Source organism: Pan paniscus, chromosome 18 (genome assembly GCF_029289425.2).
Source record: "Pan paniscus chromosome 18, NHGRI_mPanPan1-v2.0_pri, whole genome shotgun sequence".
Lineage (NCBI taxonomy): Eukaryota > Metazoa > Chordata > Mammalia > Primates > Hominidae > Pan > Pan paniscus.
Genome location: NC_073267.2, coordinates 84,374,286 through 84,396,140, shown reverse-complemented (window position 1 = coordinate 84,396,140; position 21,855 = coordinate 84,374,286). Strand labels below are relative to the sequence as shown.

General features: G+C 46.4%; 2 protein-coding genes and 1 pseudogene across 6 annotated transcripts in view; 2 read left to right on the top strand and 1 right to left on the bottom strand.

The window, feature by feature from the left end:
- The window catches only part of MLKL (mixed lineage kinase domain like pseudokinase), a 29,345-nt gene extending 19,315 nt beyond the window's left edge, over nucleotides 1–10,030 (top strand). For both annotated transcript variants that reach the window (XM_008954889.5, XM_055099328.2), the window contains 5 exons: nucleotides 2,905–2,986; nucleotides 6,116–6,267; nucleotides 6,476–6,525; nucleotides 6,780–6,920; nucleotides 9,347–10,030. In XM_008954889.5, the coding sequence (XP_008953137.3) occupies nucleotides 2,905–2,986; nucleotides 6,116–6,267; nucleotides 6,476–6,525; nucleotides 6,780–6,920; nucleotides 9,347–9,381 (460 nt within the window). In that variant the 3' untranslated portion in view covers nucleotides 9,382–10,030. The remainder of the gene's footprint in view (nucleotides 1–2,904; nucleotides 2,987–6,115; nucleotides 6,268–6,475; nucleotides 6,526–6,779; nucleotides 6,921–9,346) is intronic.
- Nucleotides 10,031–13,181: 3,151 nt separating this feature from the next.
- On the bottom strand, nucleotides 13,182–19,190 carry LOC100973035 (lamina-associated polypeptide 2, isoforms beta/gamma-like; annotated as a pseudogene).
- The window catches only part of RFWD3 (ring finger and WD repeat domain 3), a 46,121-nt gene continuing 38,641 nt past the window's right edge, over nucleotides 14,376–21,855 (top strand). Inside the window, exons 1-4 of one of the 4 annotated variants that reach the window (XM_055099327.2) lie at nucleotides 14,376–15,111; nucleotides 17,157–17,278; nucleotides 19,827–19,910; nucleotides 20,414–20,933. In XM_055099327.2, the coding sequence (XP_054955302.1) occupies nucleotides 20,416–20,933 (518 nt within the window). In that variant the 5' untranslated portion in view covers nucleotides 14,376–15,111; nucleotides 17,157–17,278; nucleotides 19,827–19,910; nucleotides 20,414–20,415. Of the gene's footprint in view, nucleotides 15,112–15,949; nucleotides 17,279–19,826; nucleotides 19,911–20,413; nucleotides 20,934–21,855 lie in introns of those variants that run through there. The other 3 variants (XM_003829522.6, XM_003829523.6, XM_034940701.3) reach the window with 3 other exon arrangements.

Here is a 21,855-nt window from a genome sequence, read left to right as displayed (position 1 = left end):
GTATGTGAATCTATATATTCATTGCTTATCAGAAAATCAAATTTAATGGAGTGTCTTGTGTTTTTTTCTTTTCTTTTCTTTTCTTCTTGAGATGGAGTCTCCCTCTGTTGCCCAGGCTGGAGTGCAGTGGCACGATCTCGGCTCACTGCAACCTCTGCCTCCCAGGTTCACGCCATTCTCCTGCCTTAGCCTCCCGAGTAGCTGGGACTACAGGCACCTGCCACTACGCCTGGCTAATTTTTTTGTATTTTTATTAGAGACGGGGTTTCACCATGTTAGCCAGGATGGTATCGATCTCCTGACCTCGTGATCCACCTGTCTCGGCCTCCCAAAGTGCTGGGATTACAGGTGTGAGCCACCGCGCCTGGCCGTGTCTTGTGTTTTATTTGGCAACTCTACCTATTCTCACCTGCAGAATCTATGGATTCTTAGTCCCAAGGGTACCCGAAGGTTAGTCACTCACAAACCATCTGCAGGGTTTTAACTATACTACTACCAGTGTTATTTACTTAACATTTTTCATTACATTGACTCACTTTTTAAAAATCGGAATAAAGGCCCGGCCCGGTGGCTCACGCCCATAATCCCAGCACTTTGAGAGGCCAAGGCAGGTGGATCACTTGAGGTCAGGAGTTGGAGACTAGCCTGGCCAACGTGGCGAAACCCTGTTTTTACTAAAAATACAGAAATTAGCCCAGCATGGTGCCACAGGCCTGTAATCTCAGCTACTCAGGAGGCTTGAGGGACAAGAATCACTTGAACCCAGGAGGCGGAGGTTTCAGTGAACTGATATCGTACCACTGCACTCCAGGCTGGGCGACAAAGCAAGACTCCATCTCAAAAAATAATAATAATAATTGAAATAAAGCTTTTAAAAAGGACACTTTCTCTTACTACCATAAATTGAAAACCAGTGTCACTTGCCAAAAATAGGTAACCACAAATGAAACCAAAACAATGTAATTAAATTCTGGCTGGATGAGGCTGCCTGCCAGAAGCTCTGTGATCCAACCCACATTCTCTTTGTACAATGGAGATATTGGAGATATTGGCAGAGTTAAGGATACCCAACACCAAGGCTGGGCGCAGTAGCTCACGTCTATAATCCCAGCACTTTGGGAGGCTGAGGCGGACAGATCACAAGGTAAAGAGATCAAGAGCATCCTGCCCAACACGGTGAAACCTCGTCTCTCCTAAAAATACAAAAATTAGCTGGGCGTGGTGGCACGCACCTATAGTCCCAGCTACTCGTAAGGCTGAGGCAGGAGAATCGCTTGAACCTGGGAGGCAGAGGTTGCAGTGAGCCGAGATCGTGCCACTGCACTCCAGCCTGGGCGACAGAACGAGACTCCGTCTCATAAAAAAACAAAAAACAAAAAACAAAAACAAAAAAACAAAAAAAAAAAATACCAAACCCAGACTTTCTTCTTGATGTAATCAGAAAGACTGGAGCAAACTGAAAGGAGAGTAATTTTCCCTTTATATAATCTTGCATACCACCTTATCCCACACTTTTGGAAACACTGTCTTAGCTATTAATTTGAAATTAAGTTTGTTTCTTCTCAACTCCCTAAACTAGTGAGTTTAAGGAGAAGTATTTTTGGATGTTGTAGGGGACACTGTTAATATCCCCTCCAAATGACCTCTGATCCTTTTTACCAGCTCTATTTACCCATCCCCCTCTCGGCATGCTTTGCTGCTAAAAGTTCACAGCTGCAATCTTCAGAGGATTGCCTGTGGGCACTGAAGCCCTTTCACCCTTATAGACAGCTGAAAGTGCCCAAGAGTTTTATATCCATCTGTCCCTGCCCTCCCCAACACGGTCCATAACCACTGACTGGTGTAAGTATAAAAGTCCAGTTCCTTTGCCTCCTGTGGGACACACTCTGAGGCGTAATTGTGCCCACAGGTCTCCGCGAGACCACCTGAGCCTGGGATTTCACCTGAAATCAACCTCTTGCTTGATTTCTTCTCCTTCGCCATCCTACTTCCTGTACTCCCTCAACCGTTTCTCCTGGGAGCACCTTCTTTTTGTTTGTTTGGGGGACTTTTGGAGTTTTTTTTTTTTTGAGACAGAGCCTCATTTTGCTGCCCAGGCTGGAGTGTAGTGGCGTGATCTCGGCTCACTGCAAACTCCACCTCCTGGGTGCAAGTGATTCTCATGCTTTAGCATCCCGAATAGCTGGAATTACAGGCACATGCCACCACGCCCAGCTATTTTTTTGTATTTTTATTAATAGTAGAGACGATGTTTCACCATGTTGGCCAAGCTGGTCTCAAACTCCTGACCTCAAGTGATCCACCCACCTTGGTCTCCCAAAGTGTGGGGATTATAAGCGCAAGCCACCATGCCTGGTCAAGGGAGCACCTTCTTGATACAAATCCCTCGTACCCAAATCATGGCTCATGATCTGCTTCTGGGAGAATCTGAGCTCAGGCAGACACCATGACCACAACCCAACCTGGGACGCAGGGGCTTTGTGAAACCAAAGCCCTTGTCTGGAAGTCAGCGGGACCCCAGCTTCACATTCTGCTTTGACCTGAAGGGTCCCAGCAAGGTCCAGCCACCCAGCCATGCCTCTGAGCTCTCGGATCTGCCCAGCACTTCCCAGGCAAAGCAACACAGAGGCAACGTTGTCCTTCTCTACCTAAAGGCACCCCTGATGCCCGATTGCATGCACTTCATAAGGGCTGTCATGCCCCCTTGTGCTATGAATCTCATCTCTGCTCTATACTCACGGCTTGCGATTCTCAAACCTTGCCTCTGCATCCCAGTTTTTCCTGTGTATCTGTGGAGAGGCACCCATGGTACTGTCCAGCCTCATCAGCCCAGTTATGATTGTCAGTCCCCCAAAGAAAGTTTGGGCAAAGGTCACTAATGCTCCCCACCTTTGGCCGTGTCAGGCTACACCATTCAGAAGCACCTGAACTCCACGGAAAAATCAGAAGCTCAAACTTCCTGGTAACTCAAGGCTACCAAGTGAAGGTGAGTGTGCCTTGCGGGGGCGCTTTGGGTCAAACCTGCATGACTGGTGCTAGGAGAGGGGCACGAGTGTCTCAGAAAGGCTTGATTCTTGTCTTAGTTTATTTATTTATTTATTTAGAGACAGAGTCTCTTTCTGTCACCCAGGCTGGAGGGCAGTGAGCGAGATCGCCCCGCTGCAACCTCTGCTTCCCAGGTTCAAGCGATTCTCCTGCCTCAGCCTCCCAAGTAGCTGGGATTACAGCCATGTACCACCACTCCTGACTAATTTTTGCATTTTTAGTAGAGACAGGGTTTCACCATGTTGGCCAGCTGGTTTTGAACTCCTGGCCTCAAGTGATCCGCCCACCTGGGCCTCCCAAAGTGCTGGGATTACAGGCATGAGCCACCATGCCCGGCCTTGCCTTGGTTTTAGAACTGAGTTCAATTTTAGTTTTTTAGTTTCAGAACTAACTTCAACTTTCTGTGTGCCCACCACACAACAGTCTCCATCTATGCCGCCTGTTCTGATGACTGCCTTCCCTCACTGCCCATTTAGCAGGGATGGGCTACAAGTCATTTCCCCTTAGATGCCTGGACACCACTTCTATGTCCCTACAACGTACAATGGGGGATCTTGTTAGGTTTAAGGACTCAGACTCACAGGACAGGTCTAGGCCACACTTGTCATTCAGTTACTTAGAAGGATGTCAGCAGCGCCAAACCTTTCCCTCCAGGGTGAGTCCTCGCAGTCATCCAGGAGATACTCTCTTTGTCAGAGCCACAGGTGCTGGAGAAAGAGGCTCCCGTTAGGTGGGTGTGGGTCATCCAGGCTTGGAAGCCCATGACCTGCAGGAGTCAGCATCTCTGGTAACAACTCTGCAGGCATGCCTTCCAGTGTTTCTGCAAGTGACATGTCAGTTGCTGTTTTAAGAGCTGCCACATCTGGGTATGGTGGCTCACGCCTGTAATCCCAACACTTAGGGAGGCTAAGGCGGGTGGATCACCTGAGGTCAGGAGTTCAAGACTAGCCTGGCCAACATAGTGAAACACCGTCTCTACTAAAAATACAAAAACTTAGCCAGGTGTGGTGGCGCACACCTCTAGTCCCAGCTCCTAAGGAGGCTGAGGCAGGAGAATCACTTGAACCCGGGAGGCAGAGGTTTGCAGTGAGCCGAGATCGCGTGGTTGTACTCCAGCCCGGGCAACAACAGCAAAACTCCATCTCCAAAAAAAAAGAAAAAAGAAAAGAAAAGAGCTGCCACATGGCCGGGCATGGTGGCTTATGCCTGTAATCCCCGCACTTTGGAAGGGAAGGCAGGAGGATCACTTTGAGCCCAAGAGTTCAAGACCAGCCTTGGCAACACAGTGAGACCTCCCCCTCTTCAAAAAATTTAAAAATCAGCCAGTCATGGTGGTGCACACCTGTAATTCCAGCTACTCAGGAGAGTGAGGCAGGAGGAGGATGCCTAGAGCCCAGGACGTCAAGGCTGCAGGGAGCTATGTTTACGCCACTGTACCCTAGCCTGGGCAACAGAATGAGACCCTGTCTCAAAAAATAAAAAAGAGGCTGGGCACGGTGGCTCACACCTGTAATCCCAGCACTTTGGGAGGCCAAGGCAGGTGGATCACGAGGTCAGGAGATCGAGACCATCCTGGCTAACACAGTGAAACCCTGTCTCTACTAAAAAATACAAAAAATTGGCCAGGCGTGGTGGCAGGCGCCTGTAGTCCCAGCTACTCGGGAGGCTGAGGCAGGAGAATGGCATGAACCCAGGAGGCAGAACTTGCAGTGAGCCGAGATTGCACCACTGCTCTCCAACCTGGGTGACAGAGTGAGACTCCGTCTCAATCAATCAATCAATCAATCAATAAGAAAAATTTGCTACAAAGCATTCCCATCAGCTGTTTACTGTGTAGTCCTCTTACCCCCTTGATCCTGCCCAGAAGCAATCTAACAATCAGCAGTCATTTTTATTTTTATCATCAGCGATGTTCCTAAGAGCCATAGGTGACAGTCTACCTGTATCAGATTTCCAGGGGAACAGAGCTAAGAAGTTCACTGGAAGTCAGATTTTCATACAGAAGAGGAAGAGATTTTGTGAACTCAGTGTCCACAATTCCCAAATGCTAAAAGAATTTTAGCAGTTTTCTTTGTCATCCATAGACGGTTTTCTTTCTTCCAGTCCTACGAGTGTCAGAGACAGCCCTCAAATAATAGCAGACAGGCCTTTTTTGCCTTTCAGATGCCTTTCCCCACTCTGCGATGGTGATATAAGTACTCCCAAAACACTGTTTCTACTACTCTCACGCTCTTCATGCAGCCTGACTATAAGATGCGCTATTCCACCTTTCATCCCTGGTATCCCATACGGCGCTAGATGTAAGAGAATGTCAGTGCTCAGGAAACGTGTGAGCAAATGAATGAATGAATGAATGAAAGGGGGATGAGCCATCTAAGTGCCTTATCCCTTTTCTCACATTGCCCCTAGATTTGGGTACCTGGCTGAGTTTGGGGCTGGCAGCCTTCAGCACACCAATGGTGTCAATGGCAGGTGTGCATGGGACAAGAACATATGCTGTCATGATTGTGCTACAGTTTCTTTAAGAACACCAGGTGACCACGCAGGCCTGGGGGGATGACTCACACTCGTCATGCCAAAGCCAAAGGATCAGGCTGACCCCCCATAAAGTCAGATAGCACAGAGGGGATGCCCCCATGCCATTTTTCCATCTGCTTCTCTGGGAAAAGGCGAGCCAGGCAGTGGCTCTATGACCCCTCTCCGCTCTCACTGAGTGGAGTTCAGTCCTCAACTGAGAAACCCCTACATTTTAACATAGTCATACTGGCAACAACTACAACTTAGCAGGTCTTACCAGTGCTTTATAACCATTATCTCAAGTAATCCCCCCTGTCATCACCCCATTTTATAGAGAAGAAATCTCTTTGTGTTTCTCTTGGTCACTGCACTGTGATAAGTTGAACCCATAATGTTAACCAATAAAGTAGCCACACAGACAGAAGTCACGACAGGAAATAAATCCCTAAGGTAAAAGACAATTCCCTGGCAATTGTGTGAAGCAACAATCCCTGCCCTTTACTCCTCTACCCAAGGTCTTGCTTGTTTCTTTCTAAGTTGCCTCTCTATCTAGCTTGCAGGATTTGAGTTGAGGGAAACACAGACTTCCATGAGTTTGGGAACTACGAGAGAAAAGACAGACAAAGTCAAATCTACAGCATATCTCTCACCTCAGGAACTGGAAGACGTATTTTATCTATATGATGTAAAGTCTGAAATATACAGGTACACTCATGTTCTGGTACAGATTCTAACTCAGATGTGCATAATAGGAAAACCCAAATCAAACTCCTCCAAGGACCACCTAAACTCAACTCTGTTGAATGAAATTGGGTAGTAATCAAAAAATTCACTGAGTTTTCTGGCAGTGGCTAGAGGGACAGGGGAAAGGGGAGACTAGTTATGGTTGTTCAGTTTCTTGGTTTTCTTTTAGCTTTGGAATCGTCCTCTGGGAAATCGCCACTGGAGATATCCCGTTTCAAGGTGAAGAATGTGAAGACTGGCTCAGCCAGTGGTGGGGTTGGGTCCCCTTCCAGTAGACCAGAAATTCCCCATCAGTGCTGCCCCTGGCGATTTGTTGTTTAATGTGGGAACTGCCTGGGCCGGTCAGTGGAATCGTTGGAAGCTCTTGTTGTTTCCATACTCAGAGTCCCTAGTTCTGATGCCAGCCATCAGCATCCAGAGAGATGTACGAGTACTGGAGCAATTTTTTGAGGCTCTCATGCTATCATTTCCAGGCTGTAATTCTGAGGAGATCCGCAAGCTGGTGTCTGTGGAGCGGGAGCAGGAGCCGCTGGGTGAAGACTGCCCTTCAGAGCTGCGGGAGATCATTGATCAGTGCCGGGCCCATGATCCCTCTTTGCGGCCCTCCGTGGATGGTAGGGTTCTTTCTGCTGTAAAGAGCATGAGCCCCATCATTATTTCACACTTGTGAAAGATTTCCTTTTCACCAGCTCCAAGGCAGTAGTTTACAACGAGGGGTGGTTTTATCCAGGGAACATTTAGTGATGTCTGAAATGTTGTTTGTCATAAGGCCAGGGAGGTAGGATGGGGTGCGCTACTGTCATCTAGTGAATAAAGGCCAAGGATGATGGCTGGGCGCGGTTGCTCATGCCTGTAATTCTAGCCCTTTGGGAGGCTGAGGTGGGCCGATCACTTGAGGTCAGGAGTTTGAGACCAGCCTGGCCAACATGGTGAAACCTCATCTCTACTAAAATTAGCTAGCCATGGTGGTACATGCCTGTAATCCCAGCTACTCAGGAGGCTGAGACACGAGAATCTCTTGAAACTGGGAGGTTGCAGTGAGCCAAGATCACGCCACTGTACCACTGCACTCCAACCTGGGTGACAAAACAAGACTCTGTCTCAAAAAAAAAAAAATGTTGGCCAGGCGCGGTGGCTCATGCCTATAATCCCAACATTTTGCGAGGCCAAGGTGAATGGATCGCCTGAGGTCAGGAGTTTGAGACCACCCTGGCCAGCATGATGAAACCTCGTCTCTATTAAAAATACAAAAATTAGCCAAGTATATTGGCGCATGCCTGTAGTCCCAGCTACTCAGGAGGCTGAGGCAAGAGAATCACTTGAACCCAGGAGGCAGAGGTTGCAGAGTCAGGATCACGCCACTGCGCTCCAGCTTGGACAACAGGGCAAGACTCCGTCTCAAAAAAAAAAAAAAGAATGCTATTCAACATCCTGCAATGCATAGGACAGCCCACCACACAAATAACTCTCTGGCAGCCCCAATGTCAATAGTGTAAGGGCTTCCAAAGGGCATTGTTTTATCCAAAGTGGGTTGGAAAGGCAGATTACTTTCTTCCTGCCTATTTTCTTCCTTTATTTTTGTCTATATCTGTCTATTTATCTTTTTTTTTTTTTTTTTTTTTTTTTAGAGAAGAGGTCTCATTATGTTGCCCAGGCCAGAGTGCAGTGGCTATTGACAGGTGGGATCATGGCACTCTATAGCCTCAAACTCCTGGGCTCAAGTGATCCTCCTGCCTTAGTCTCTAGAGTAGCTGGGACAACAGGCACCACCACAGCAGCATTATCTTGTTGCCTTTTTGTCTTTCTATCTCTCTTCTTTTTCCTCTCTCTTGCTTTATTTTTGCCTATCTTTCTCCTTTTTTCCTCCCTCCTTGTCTGCCTTCCTTTCTTTTTTCAGCATCCTTGGGATTATCTCCTCGATGCAGACTTTTATCTCACCATGTCATCAGCTGCTTCTCCATAGCTTCCTTACACTCTCTCCCTCCCTGGAAGCATCTCTCTCTCCTACCCTAGACCTAAATCTCCCAGACTTTCCACAAAGCCCAGACAAAAGAGAGAAGGGGCCGGGTGCAGTGGCTCACACCTGTAATCTCAGCACTTTGGGAGGCTGAGGCAAGCAGATCACTTGCGGTCAGGAGTTCAACACCAGCCTGGCCAACATGGTGAAACCCTATCTCTACTAAAAATACAAAAAATAGCTGGGCATAGTGGCACACACCGGTAATCCCAACTACTCAGGAAGCTGAGGCAGGAGAATTGCTTGAACCCCAGAGGCAAAGGTTGCAGTGAGCCAAGATCGCGCCACTGTACTCCAGCCTGGGTGATAGAGCAAGACTCTGTCTCAAAAGAGAAAGAAAGAAAAGAAAAAGGAACTAAAGAGCCATGAGTCCAGACTTTTGAGGCAGCTTCCAAGGATGTTCTGTCTGCTTACAGAAGTCTCGAGCATGAGGACTGTTCTTCAAGGCCTTCTCACAGATGGTCTGTTGGGAAAACCTCTCACACTACCTGAGAGGGTCTCATCTGTCATCTCTCCTCTCCCTTCATCCACATCCCTACCTTTCAGAATGAAAAATCAAAGTCACGGCATAGTTTCTGTCTGAAACTTTCTCTCCACCACCACAGAGCAGAAGTATAGACTTAATGATGCGTTCTGAAAAATTGGTCTTTGGGGTGGATGAGAAGCCAACAGTGATTTATACAATGCTGTCCTCCACTACACTCTCTCCTCTGTCTTCTTTCTTCTTCTACCAAGGTCCCTTACAACCTAGGGTCCTCCTAGTATTAAGGAATCTAACACCAGAGAGTAATTCATACTAAGATGTGAGTTTACCCCCTCCTGTGAGGTGTTTGTGTTTTAAAAGTTGATCAAGTAAGAGAACTTTATATCCCAGATGTGTGAGTGCTGATGGTGGTTTAGGCACCAGCCATACCAGGGGGAATGCAGTTTCTAAATGACTGTGCAATGTAGAAATGTCTTTGTGTTTCTAACTTGGCTCTCAGCTGCCTACCCTGGTCTAATTTTCTGTTCATTCATCCACAGAAATCTTAAAGAAACTCTCCACCTTTTCTAAGTAGTGTATCAAAATCTAAACCAAGGAGTCTCTGGACAAGAAGCTGGGAGAGGCACAAACTGGACATCTCTCTCTCTCATATCCTTCGGCATTGGGTTATCTATGGGTGCAAGGAGTGGGCACACTTCTCTGTTAGAAATAGAAAATGATTCCAGTCATACAGGACACATCCCACTCCAAATGATATTTCCAAAAACATACCTCTGACAGTAACTTTGATAGATGGTTTGCCAAATGTATCTTTCTGGGTATCCGCACCTCTTGGCAATGAAATTTGCAGCTCCTCCCTTCCATAAATGAAGTCTTTTCCCCCACCATTTGAATCTAGGCTGGCACTGTGACTTGATTTGATCAATAGAATGTGGAAGAAGTGACTGTGTGCCGGTTCCAAGCCTAGGTTTCAAGAGGCCTTATAAATGTCTGTTGGAACCTTACCCAGCCATGAACATGTTGAGTGAGCATGCTGGAGAATGAGAGACCACATGAAGCAGAAACATGCTTTCCTAGCTGAAGTCATACTAGACCAACCAACATGGCAGCTAACACATGAATGAGGCCAATCAAGACCAGAAGAACCACTCAAGCAGAGCCCAGCCCAAATTGCCCATTCATACAATCAGGAGCTAAATAAATTACTGTTGTCTTAACACTAAGTTTTGTGGTGGTTTGTTACACAACAGAAGTAACTAGGCAGAAACTGTTCAATTCTTCCTCTTGCCCAAGGACTCAAGTACAAACTTCCTATTTGGATATCCATAGCCTTATGGATATCCCCCATGCCATACTTTCCAACCTGACTTTCCAATCAGATCCCAGAGTTCTCCTACCAGAGATTGCAAACTCTAATACCCATAGGGCCTAGGAAGGAAACTAAATGAATGATTTGAACCTGGAGGGGGCTTCAGTGAACAGATGAGCAAGAACAGCATCTCCTCAACTCCAGTCTATACTTTGTCACATAGAATGGGATCCCAACATTTCTAGAGCTTTCCATTTTGTCAAAAGAGCTAGAAAGTTGGATTTTTCTGTGATGTCCTTATTTTTAAAGGTTAGTATCTCATTAAAAATTATTTTAGGCTGGGCACGCTGACTCACGCCTGAAATCCCAGCGCTTTGGGAGGCCCAGGCGGGAGGATCATCTGAGGTCAGGAGTTCAAGACCAGCCTTGCCAACATGGTGAAGCCCTGTTTCTACTAAAAATACAAAAATTAGCTGGGTGTGGCGGCCACATGCCTGTAATCCCAGCTACTCGGGAGGCTGAGGCATGAGAATCGTTTGGACCTGGGAGGCGGAGGTTGCAGTGAGGCATGATTGCACCACTGCACTCCAGCCTGAGCGACAGAGTGAGACCCTGTCTCAAAAAAAAAATTATTTTAATGCTGATAAGACAAACAAAATATGTCCACATAGGAGCTGCCAGATTTTAATCCCTGCCAGACTCAAATCCATGTTTGTGGTGCTTTCATTCTAGATTTCTTTTTTTAAGACGGAGTCTTGCTCTGTCATGCCCAGGCTGGAGTGCAGTGGTGCAATCTTGGCTCACTGGAACCTCTGCCTCCTGGGTTCAAGCAATTCTCTCTGCCTCAGCCTCCTAAGTAGCTGGGATTACAGGTGCTCACCATCACACCCGGCTAACTTTTTGTATTTTTTAGTAGAGATGGGGTTTCACCATGTTGGTCAGGCTGGTCTCGAACTCCTGACCTCAGGTGATCCACCCACCTCGGCCTCCTGAAGTGCTGGGATTACAGGTGTGAGCCACCGCGCCCGGCCTAGAGTTTCACTCTTGTTGGCCAGGCTGGAGTGCAGTGGCGCAATCTCAGCTCACTGCAACCTCCGCCTTGCAGGTTCAAGCGATTCTCCTGTCTCAGCCTCCCAAGTGTCTGGGATTACAGGTGTGTGCCACCACACCTGGCTAATTTTTGTATTTTTAGTAGAGACAGCATTTCACCATGTTGGTCAGGCTGGTCTCGAACTCCTGACCTCAAGTGATCTGCCCACCTCGGCCTTCCAAAGTGCTGGGGTTACAGACATGAGCCACCACGCCTGGTCTCATTTTAGATCTTATACCTTTGTTCATGGTGTGTGCTTTGCCTAGGATACACTAATCCCTGCCTTTAAAGTTACATTTTTTTCAGAACTCATTCTAAATCATTCAACAGCAAATGTGCTGGCCATTGTTTCAATCACTGAGAAGACAGCAATAAAAATACATTTGGGTCTTGTATTCTAGTAATCATCTCTGGTGAAGAAAATTATGGCTGATTTCTATTACTATTATTATTATTATTATGAGACAGGGTTTCACTGTGTTGCCTTGGCTAGTCTTGAACTTCTGGGCTCAAGTGATACTCCCACCTTGGCCTCCCAAAGTGCTGGGATTACAGGCATAAGCCACCACACTCGGCCTTATATTTTTATCTTTTACTTATCCTTGATTTTTTTAAAACCTAGAACATGGTTTTTTTCTATAAATAAAAAATGCAGAAGAATATAAACTTAATATGATTATCTTGTAGAACTTACTGGCAGGTATTACTATTTTACTATTTTCCTTCCTTCCTTTTTTCTTTTTTTTTTTTTTTTTTCAGAGGCAGGGTCTGCTGGTCTGGAACTCCTGACCTCAAGGGATCCGCCCACCTTGTCCTCCCAAAGTGCTGGGATTACAGGCATGAGCCACCATGCCCAGCCACTGTTTTCATCTTTAAAATCATTTGTTCTATTTACTGTAGGAGTTACAGTGAAAATTCTCCCTGGTGGATGAATTATTCATACTCTGGCAGACCCACAATTATTATAGGTGAATTTACTATAAGCCTGATAAAGCTTAATCTTCAGGGCCTTTTACTTGAACAGGATGCCTTCCAAGGCCCTGTACCTGATTTTTCCCAACACTTACGTATGAAAATTTCCAGATACACCGAAAAGTCAGTACAATTGTACTCTGAACAACCATATACCTACCACCTAAATTCTACAACTAACAATTTATTATATTTGTTTTATCACATACCTATTTATCTACTTGTGCCTCTTTCTAGCCATTAATTCATCCTGATTTTTTATGCACTTCATTCCTAAACACTTCAGCATTTATGCCATTAACTGGAGTTTATCTCTCTATGGGCTTTTTTTTGGCGGGGGGGTGGGAAGGTAAGTTTTTGCTGTGAAAAATTTGTGTGAAATGCACAAATCTTAAAGATAGCATTTGATGAGTTTTGACAAATGCATACATATGAGTAATCCAAACTCTATCAAGATCATGAACATTATGGCCGGGCGCGGTGGCTCACGCCTATAATCCCAGCACTTTGGGAGGCCAAGGCGGGTGGATCACCTGAGGTCAGGAGTTCAGGACTAGCCTGGCCAACATAGTGAAACCCCACCGCTACTAAAAATACAAAAATTAGGTGGGCGTAGTGGCACGTGCCTGTGATCCCAGCTACTCAGGAGGCTGAGGCAGGAGAATCACTTGAACCCAGGAGGTGGAGGTTGCAGTGAGCCGAAATCATGCCATTGCACTCCAGCCTGGGCACCAGAGCGAGACCCTGTCTAAAAAAAAAAAAGTTCTAGAGCTAAAAAAGATTATTCATATGGCACAAAGTGATCTCCTACTAGTCCAAAGTTCAAAAACATTTTAATAAAGTCCATTCATATATCTTTTGTTTGCTTTCCAATGGAATACTACGTTTATTGAGGCAAAATCACATTATTTTTAGTTCTTGGAGTCAAAAAGCGTACACGAATGTTCTTCAACACAGTTACTAAAAATACAAGACCAAGTTGAATGTGCCAAAGAGATACCGTTCATTTGGGTTTTCTAGAGTCATCAGGAAGAATATTAGAGAAGGGATTTACGTGGTTGGTTTCCATAGCTTGATAGACCAAACACACACACAAAAACTGCCACAACAACAAACAGCAAAATTTCCCTTATCCATACAGGAATGGAGCGTCCCTTTTTTTTGTATTTTCTCACTTGACATCTGCCAAGGGAACATACTTAGGAACATACGTAGATGAAAACGACTCCTCCATCCTCAAATCACTGAGTTCTAATGGCCGGCCTGCAGCTCCTTTGATTGTTCTGCGGCAACTAGCACTAATTCTTGTTGGTGTAGTTGCTTCATAGGGGAACATTTCCTTAAGAATATCCCTTTCTACTCTTCTTTCCTGTGTTTTTTTTCTCCCACTTCAGCTCTTGTCAGTGGTTTCTTTGGTGTTCTTCTGGGTATGTCCGAGAATTCAGTGACTGGCAGAATAGGAAATGCATGCTTGAAATTTCCAGTCACCCTATTGACAATTAAGGATTCGTTGTTTGAAGCAATTATAGTTTCAGCTATGGGAGTACTCGCTGAAATTACTGCTCCATCTATACGAAAATATTCTGAAGTGTGCACCCTTTTGCTTGGAGTTCTTCTTGACCCTCTTGTAGATTCCCTAGTTAATAATGCCTGCAGAAGTCCGCCTTTTGAAGATCCACTTGTCCATTCAGTCCCAGTTATTCCAGCTTGAGAATAGCTCTCGTTGTGCTCAACTCTTCTTTGCTTGAGGGTTACTGGAGTCTTTACTCCGCTGTTTAGCGGTTCTCTCTTCTCAAACTTGAGCTCTATTTTAGAGTCTTCTTCATTGTCACTATATCTGTCAGAATCATTACTTCCATTCTGCCTTGTATTTTCTGCTGAAGAAGAAATTGTTGCTGAAGGAGACGATCTTGATTCTGTTCCTTGCTCCCTCAGTTTCAAAAGCTATTTCTCATACAGCTTCCTGGTTGTTCCCACAATAGGACCACAATTCACTCCTATTTCACAAGCTGATCCAAAGGATCTTCATTAGTGAGTTCTGTTACATCTAGATCGTCTTTATCATCTTGTCTGGGTTTATCAGTTTTCTTTGTGGCTTTCCTGCCGGCGGCGGGCTCGGAGCCGAGACGGCTGTGGGCTCGCGCTCCTCGTACGTAGCTGGAGAATTCCGGGGGCCCCTTTCTTTTGGCGCTGGCGGCGAGCGGCGGCCCTAACAAGTGATTTGAGACTGTTTAGTAGCTCAGATCCCTTGCAGCGGTTTGAGATTGAAGAGATTATGTAGGCAAAGTCTTTTGCATGAGCTCTTCAACCCCATGAGAGCATACATATGAACTGGACTGTCCTACGCCTCTTTACAGGCTCCGAAATTCAAAATATTGAAATATTTTGAAATTATTCGATTAGCTGCTATCCTTTGGATACAGATAACTCCTTCACTAAAGCGTTAGGGATAAGCAGCAGGAGTCAGTTTTAATATTATCATCCCCATTCCAAAATGGACCGAGAAATCATATAACTTTCTCCCGCCAGAAAGTTCAAATAAAACGCGCTAAAAAAAAAAAAAAAACAAACCAACCAACCAAAAAAAAACAAAAAAACCTCCCATTTTTTCCGGGGCGGGCGCAAGGTGACGGACGTAGATTCCTGCCAATTGTAGGAGGCTTCCTCGAGCGCGGTCCCGCCTCGTCAGCATGAACGACCAGCCAATGAGAGCACCGCTGCTTCAGCTAGCGGGGGACCCATTGAAGAAGAAGAGTGGGTATTGGCCACAGCGTAGGGCTTCTGTCCAATAGGAGCATGCCTGCCGGCGGCTCTGGCGGGAGCTTGAGCGGCTCCGGAAGTGGCAGTTGGCGTAGGTGCATTCGGAGTTAGGCCGAGGTAACTACCGAGTCTTCGGCGGGCTCGCGAGCCCGGCCGCGGCCTACTGGTTTCAGGTGAGGAGGGGTGTTGCTTCTCCTCAGGCCTTGGGCCTCTAGCTTCGGGATAAACTTCCCCACGCCTGATTCCTGGCTTGGGATTCAGGAGACACCCCACGAGGTGGGCTGCACGCGGGCATGGAACCCGGAGGCCTGAGGGGATTCGGGCCCTCGGGGCGGCGCCAGTGGTCGGGGCTAAGGAGCCCGAACCCCCGCGCGTATCTGGGTTGCTGGGCGTGGGGGCTGGGCAGGCGGGAGCTCGGGGCGATCACTGAAGGAGCCGAGTTCGCTGCTGCGGGGCCTGCCCTGGCCGGGGTGGGAGGTCGCCCGGCCCTTGCCCCGAGAGCCTAGCCTCGGGCTCCTCAGCGGCGTTGCCTGCGCCCGCTCTGAGCGCCGGTTACTTCATCACTTTAAAGTTGATGGAAGAACTTCATTTTTAATTTCATCACGGAAACTGTGGCGTAAAGACTTGTATTATCCCTGTTTTACAGGAGAACAAGTTGAGCCGAGTTTAGGAAACCCACCCAAAGTTTCCCCATGTAGTAAAAGAACAGGGATTTAATATCTATCTATGTATCTATCTAATCTAATCTATCTATCTATCTATCTAATCTGTCTATCTAATCTATCTATGTCTTTCTTTCCCCATGTAGTAAAAGAACAGGGATTTAATTTCCTTCTCTCCCTCTCTCCCTTCCCCTCCCCTCCCCCTCTCCCTCCCCTTCCCCCTCCCCCTCTCCCTCCCCTTCCTCCTCCCCCTCTCCCTCTCCCTCTCTCTTCCTCCCTTTTTCCTGTTAAAGAGACGAAGTCCGGCCGGGCGCGGTGGCTCACGCCTGTAATCCCAGCACTTTGGGAGGCCGAGGCAGTCAGATCACCTGAGGCCAGGAGTTCGAGACCAGCCTGACCAACATGGAGAAACCCCATTTCCCAGCTACTCGGGAGGCTGAGGCAGGAGAATCGCTTGAATCCGGGAGGCCGAGGTTGCAGTGAGCTGAGATCACGCCATTGCACTCCAGCCTGGGCAACAAGAGTGAAACTCCATCTCAAAAAAAAAAAAGAAAGAAAGAAAAGTCTCCCTGTTGCACCCAGGCTGGAAGAGCTCACTGCAGTCTCCAACTCCCGGGCCCCAGGGATCCTCCCACCTCGGCTTCCCGCAATAGCTGGGACCACAGGTGCGCGCCACCACACCCGGCTCATTGTTTTATTTTTCTTTTTTCTTTCTTTTTTTGAGATAGAGTCTCGCTTTGTTGCCCCTGCTGGAGTGCAGTGGTGCGATCTCGGCTCACTGCAGCCTCTGCCTCCCGGGTTCAAGCGATTCTCCTGCCTGAGCCTCCCAAGTAGCTGGGATTACAGGCATGCGCCACCACACCCGGGTAGTTTTTGTATTTTTAGTGGAGACGGGGTTTCACCATATTGGCCATTCTGGGACTCCGACCTCAAGTGGTCCGCCCTCGGCTTCCCAAAGTGCTGGGATTACAGGTGTGAGCCACCGCGCCTGACCTGTTCTATTTTTCTTTTTTGGTAGAGATGGGAATTTTACTGTGTTGCCTAAGCTGGTCTGGAACACCAGAGCGTAAGTGATCCATCCGCCTGGGCATTTCAGTGTCCAGGGATCACAGGCGTGACCCTCTGCACCGGCCAGAGCAAAGATTTGAACACTTCCCCCGCCCACCTCTTCTCAACCTTTAATTGAGGGGCTTTCATCCTGCCTGTTGTGGCCATTGATTGAAACCTGAGTAACAAAGATGACAAGTCTGAGGTTGACATTTTAAGCACCGCTCACAGCACACATAAAAAACAGCGTTTGTGTGACATCCTCAAGGTTTGGGGCGCCCAGCCCATGGTCTCTCGCTCTAGGCACCTCCGACTGGCCTATAGTGGTTAGGAAGCTTCAGCTCCAGAACTGCACCGTTCCATAGAACTTTGTGCGACGAGAAAAGTGTTCTGTATTTCTGCTGTCCAGTATGGGAGTCACCCGCCCTATGTGGGTTTCTAGCAGTTGAAATGTGACCTGCATGACAAAGGAACTTATTTTATTTCTTTATTTTTTTTTCTTTTTTTAGACGGAGTCTTACTCTCTCTCCCGGTCTGGAGTGCAGTGGCGTGATCTCGGCTCAATGTAACCTCCACCCTCCGGGTTCAAGGGGTTCTCCTGCCTCAGCCTCCCAAGTAGCTAGGACCACAGGTGCATACCATCGCGCCTGGCTAATTTTTTTGTATTTTTTGTAGAGACGGGGTTTTGCTGTGTTGCCCAGGCTGGTCTCCAACTCCTGGTCTCAAGCTACCTGCCTCAGTTTCCCAAAGTGCTGGGATTATAGGCGTGGGCCACAGCTCCTGGGAGTAGACAGTGCGGCCCCCTAGATTCTGCTCTTTTTAGTCCATTTCTACCCTTTGTCTTCCTGAAGGCTGAGTTGCGTAATGTCTCTTGAGTACATCTAGAAGTAGCTTGGGCCTTATGTTCTGACACACAATTCTTGGGAGACTGTCGTTGTACCCTAGAAACATTAAAAGCTTTTAGTTAGGCAGCTGCAGTAGCTCACTCCTGTAATCCCAGCACTTTGGGAGGCTGAGGCAGAAGGGTTGCTTGAGCCGAGGAGTTCAAGACCAGCCTAGGCAACGCGGGAAACCCCATCTATACAAAAAGTGTTTAAAACTTGAAGTATCTCACATTGTTCAGTTTGCAGACTTTCTTTCCCACTTATTTTCAGTACTGTGCCACTCTGCATCCTGAGTGTAAGACTGTGTGATTCAAACCTCCAGTTTTCTCGTGCATAGCGGGAGAAGGGCTTTGTTCTGTGTTTTGTTTTAGCTGGCTGGTGTTTGAGTAGGAGTCAAGCTAACTGCTTTACTGGCTTTTAACCAGCCCTTCCCTTTTAGCGCCATCTTTCAATATTGCCTTTTGTGGTACCTGGTTTTTACAGTCCCTTTAGTGGGAATCAGCTTGCTTCTCAATAACACACCTCACCCCAACCACTGTGCCCTTTGCAGGCTTTGAGTTTTATCTTTTGGCTCTGCTAAGCAGTCATCAATCATCAGTTTCTCTTTTATGGCCTTAAAAAACTGGTTTGCATATCATACCCTGTTTGCGCTTGTGTCGTCCTGGTTAATTTATCCTTTCTTAAAAAAATGTCTCAGGTTGTGGGGGTCATGTTCGTGGGTTTTAGGAATGACTGGAGTGGAGAGAGAAAGGTACATATATGTACTTCGTCCACTATGTTTATTAGAATTCCTCCCATTTATTCAGCCTGCTCCATTCTGGCCTCTGACCCCACCACTTCAGGGAAACTGCTTTTTTAGGTCACCTGTCATCCTCACATTGCCAAATCTAGCGGCCATTCTTCCCCCCAGTAGCACTTGACACTCAATTGTTCCTTCCTTGAAACATTGTTTTTCCAAGACACCACATTCCCATGTTTCCTCCTACTTTATAATCTTCCTTAACTGGCTTCTTTTACTCTGTTGTCCTTTTAACAGTAGTGTCTCTGACTTTAGTCTTCAGCCCTCTTCTGTCATTCTGTTCCTCAGGTGGTTTAATCTGCTTTGATGATTTTAAGAAACATGACTATTGGCCGGGCGCGGTGGCTCATGCCTATAATCCGAGCACTTTGGGAGGCTGAGGCTGGCAGATCACCAGGTCAGGGGATCGAGACCATCCTGGCTAACACAGTGAAACCCCGGCTCTACTAAAAATACAAAAAATTAGCCGGACGTGGTGGCAGGCACCTGTAATCCCAGCTACTCGGGAGGCTGAGGCAGGAGAATGGCGTGAACCCGGGAGGCGGAGCTTGCAGTGAGCCGAGATCGCGCCACTGCACTCCAGCCTGGGCAACAGAGCGAGACTCCGTCTCAAAAAAAAAAAAAAAAGAAGCATGACCATTCTGAAGATTCTTAAAGCTGTCTGTTTCTTTTCATCTCCACTGCTACCACTCTTGCCTAGGTCTCTCTGACCTCTGGTCTGGACTCCCACAATAGCCTCTACACTGGTCACCTAGCTTATGCTCTTGCACCCCTACAGTGCATTCCTAACATAGAAGAAACTCCTTACCAAGGCCCATAGGCCCTTTAATGATGGTGTCCTGTTCATCAATCAAACCCATGCTCATCAGGGACCTATGCACTGATTTCCTTCTGAGACTCTTCCTTGGCTCTTTGCATAGCCAGCTGCTTTTAATCCTTCATGCCTCAGCCCAGTTTTCACTCTTTAAAAGAGTACTTCCCTCACAATTGTGTCTTAGTTGGTCCTCTTTGTCTCCTCAACCCCAAACATCATAATCTATAATTTTTTTCATGTATTCGTTTATTGACATCTTACTTGCTAGAATCTAAACTCTGATACATGGGGTCTTATCTGTTTTTGCCTCTAGGGTGTCTTGTCTGCATAACAGGTGCTTAATAACTATTAGTTGAACCCCCATTTCCTCATAAGTCAGATGAAAATAAAAGCACGTGCCTTACTTCACAAAGTAATTGAGGGATAAGTTATACTGATGTACTTTAAAAACTAGGTGGTAGGGAGGCACAGTGGCTCAGTCCTGTTGTCCTGATGCATGAGGAGGTAAGGCCAGGCATTCAAGACCAGTTTGGGCAACATAGGAAGCCTTCATCTATATAACAAAAAAAAAAAATTTTTTTTTTTTTAATTTAAAAACTAGGTGGTAGTTTTCAAACTGATACAATGGAATTAAAGATAGGAAACATGAAAAGAACATAGGTGCTTAATATTTGTTGAATAGGCTAACATGATGGAATTAGAGATGGAAAACAAAAATAATGAAAGGGATAGGATAAAGTTTGCTCAGCCTTTTTGGAAAAATTAGGTAAGTTTCCATTTTGAGTTAGTAACACAGTTAATTTTGCAAGTGTAAAAAATGTCCTTTCTCTGTTTATCCCTTGTAACTGTTGATGCTGTGAAAGATTAATATTGCCTGCTAAAATTAGATACTGCATTATATGCATTTGATTTTGGTGAATGTCCATATTCAGCTTGAGACAGAACTGCAAAGTGTCTGAGAGATTACTTTTAGACCCAGTAGTTTAATCTCCTTGGTTTATAGATCTTTCTATTTTGGAAGATACTACTATGATCACAGGACTTCATGTTTTCTAAGGGCAAACTGGAAAACTGCTTGTTATAGAGAGGAAAGTCCATTACCAAACACTTCTGACTTAAAATAAGTAGTTAAAATCTTCTCTTGAAGCTTCTCAGTCTTGCTAAGAATGATATTAAACATAAAATCAGAAAGATTAAATATGATTCTGTCACCTACATAGCATGTTTTATCTATTTTATTAATACTTTTTACAAATACTGTTTCTTTAGTGATGGCTCATGAAGCAATGGAATATGATCTTCAGGTGCAGTTAAATCATGCCGAACAACAGCCAGCTCCTGCTGGCATGGCCAGCAGCCAAGGGGGACCAGCCCTCCTCCAGCCTGTTCCTGCTGATGTGGTCAGCAGCCAGGGGGTACCATCCATCCTCCAGCCAGCTCCTGCTGAGGTGATCAGCAGCCAAGCGACACCACCCCTGCTCCAGCCTGCTCCGCAACTGTCTGTTGACCTGACAGAAGTGGAGGTCTTGGGAGAAGACAATGTGGAGAACATCAATCCAAGAACTTCAGAACAACATAGGCAGGGATCTGATGCTAATCACACCATCCCAGCATCTTCGTTGCATTCAATGACCAACTTCATCAGTGGACTGCAGAGACTTCATGGCATGCTGGAATTCCTGAGACCTTCATCTTCAAACCACAGTGTAGGGCCAATGAGAACAAGAAGGAGGGTATCTGCTTCACGGAGGGCAAGAGCCGGAGGGTCTCAGAGGACAGACAGTGCCAGGTAAATAAATATATGGATAAGTCTGTGATCATTGCTGTACTAGAAATTATGAAACTGAGGCTCTGCCATTCAAGGACTGACAGTGTGACTTTTGGCAAGTCAGATAACTTCTGATCCCCAATTCCTCATAGGTGGAAATAAAAGTGCTTGCCTTACTTCACAAAGTAATGAAGGGATAAGTTAAACTGTTGTGCCTTGAAAACTAGGTGGTAGTTTGTTGGCAATCTCTATAGAGATTGGCTGTTCTTCAGATTGTGTCTTGTACACCAAAAATTCTTTCTTCACTTGCAAGTCTCTACTCACCCAAATTCATTATTCACTGGCATTCCACCTGGGGGCACAATTAATTAATTTTCTTTCATAGTCTTGGTTTGAACTTGCCTCTTGAAGGGCTTAGCTGTCAAGTCTTGACGGGGTTATTATGAAGAATAACAATTGCCTATACCCTGTCCGTTTTTTGGTTTTTTGTTTTTGTTTTTGAGACAGCGTCTCACTCTGTCGCCCAGGCTGGATTCCCGTGGCACAATCTTGGCTCACTGCAACCTCCATCTCCCAGATTCAAGCGATTCTCCTGTCTCAGCCTCCCGAGTAGCTGGCATTACAGGCGCGTGCCACCACACCCAACTAATTAAACCTGTCTGTTTTTGGTTTTGTTTTGTTTTGAGATGGAGTCTCGCTCTGTCGCCCAGGCTGGAGCGCAGTGGTGCGATCTCTGCTCAGAGAGGGCTTTGTTCAGGGTCTCATAACTATAGAATAGAGGAGTTAGCACTGATATTGGAGCCTGGATCTGCCCTGTTTTCTACATAGGCAGATGGAGGAAGCTTCGACGAAATCCCTTTGTTTTCTCTTTCTTCTTCTTTTTATTATTGTTATTTTTGAGACAGAGTCTCACTGTGCTCCCCAGGCTGGAGTGGAGTGGTGC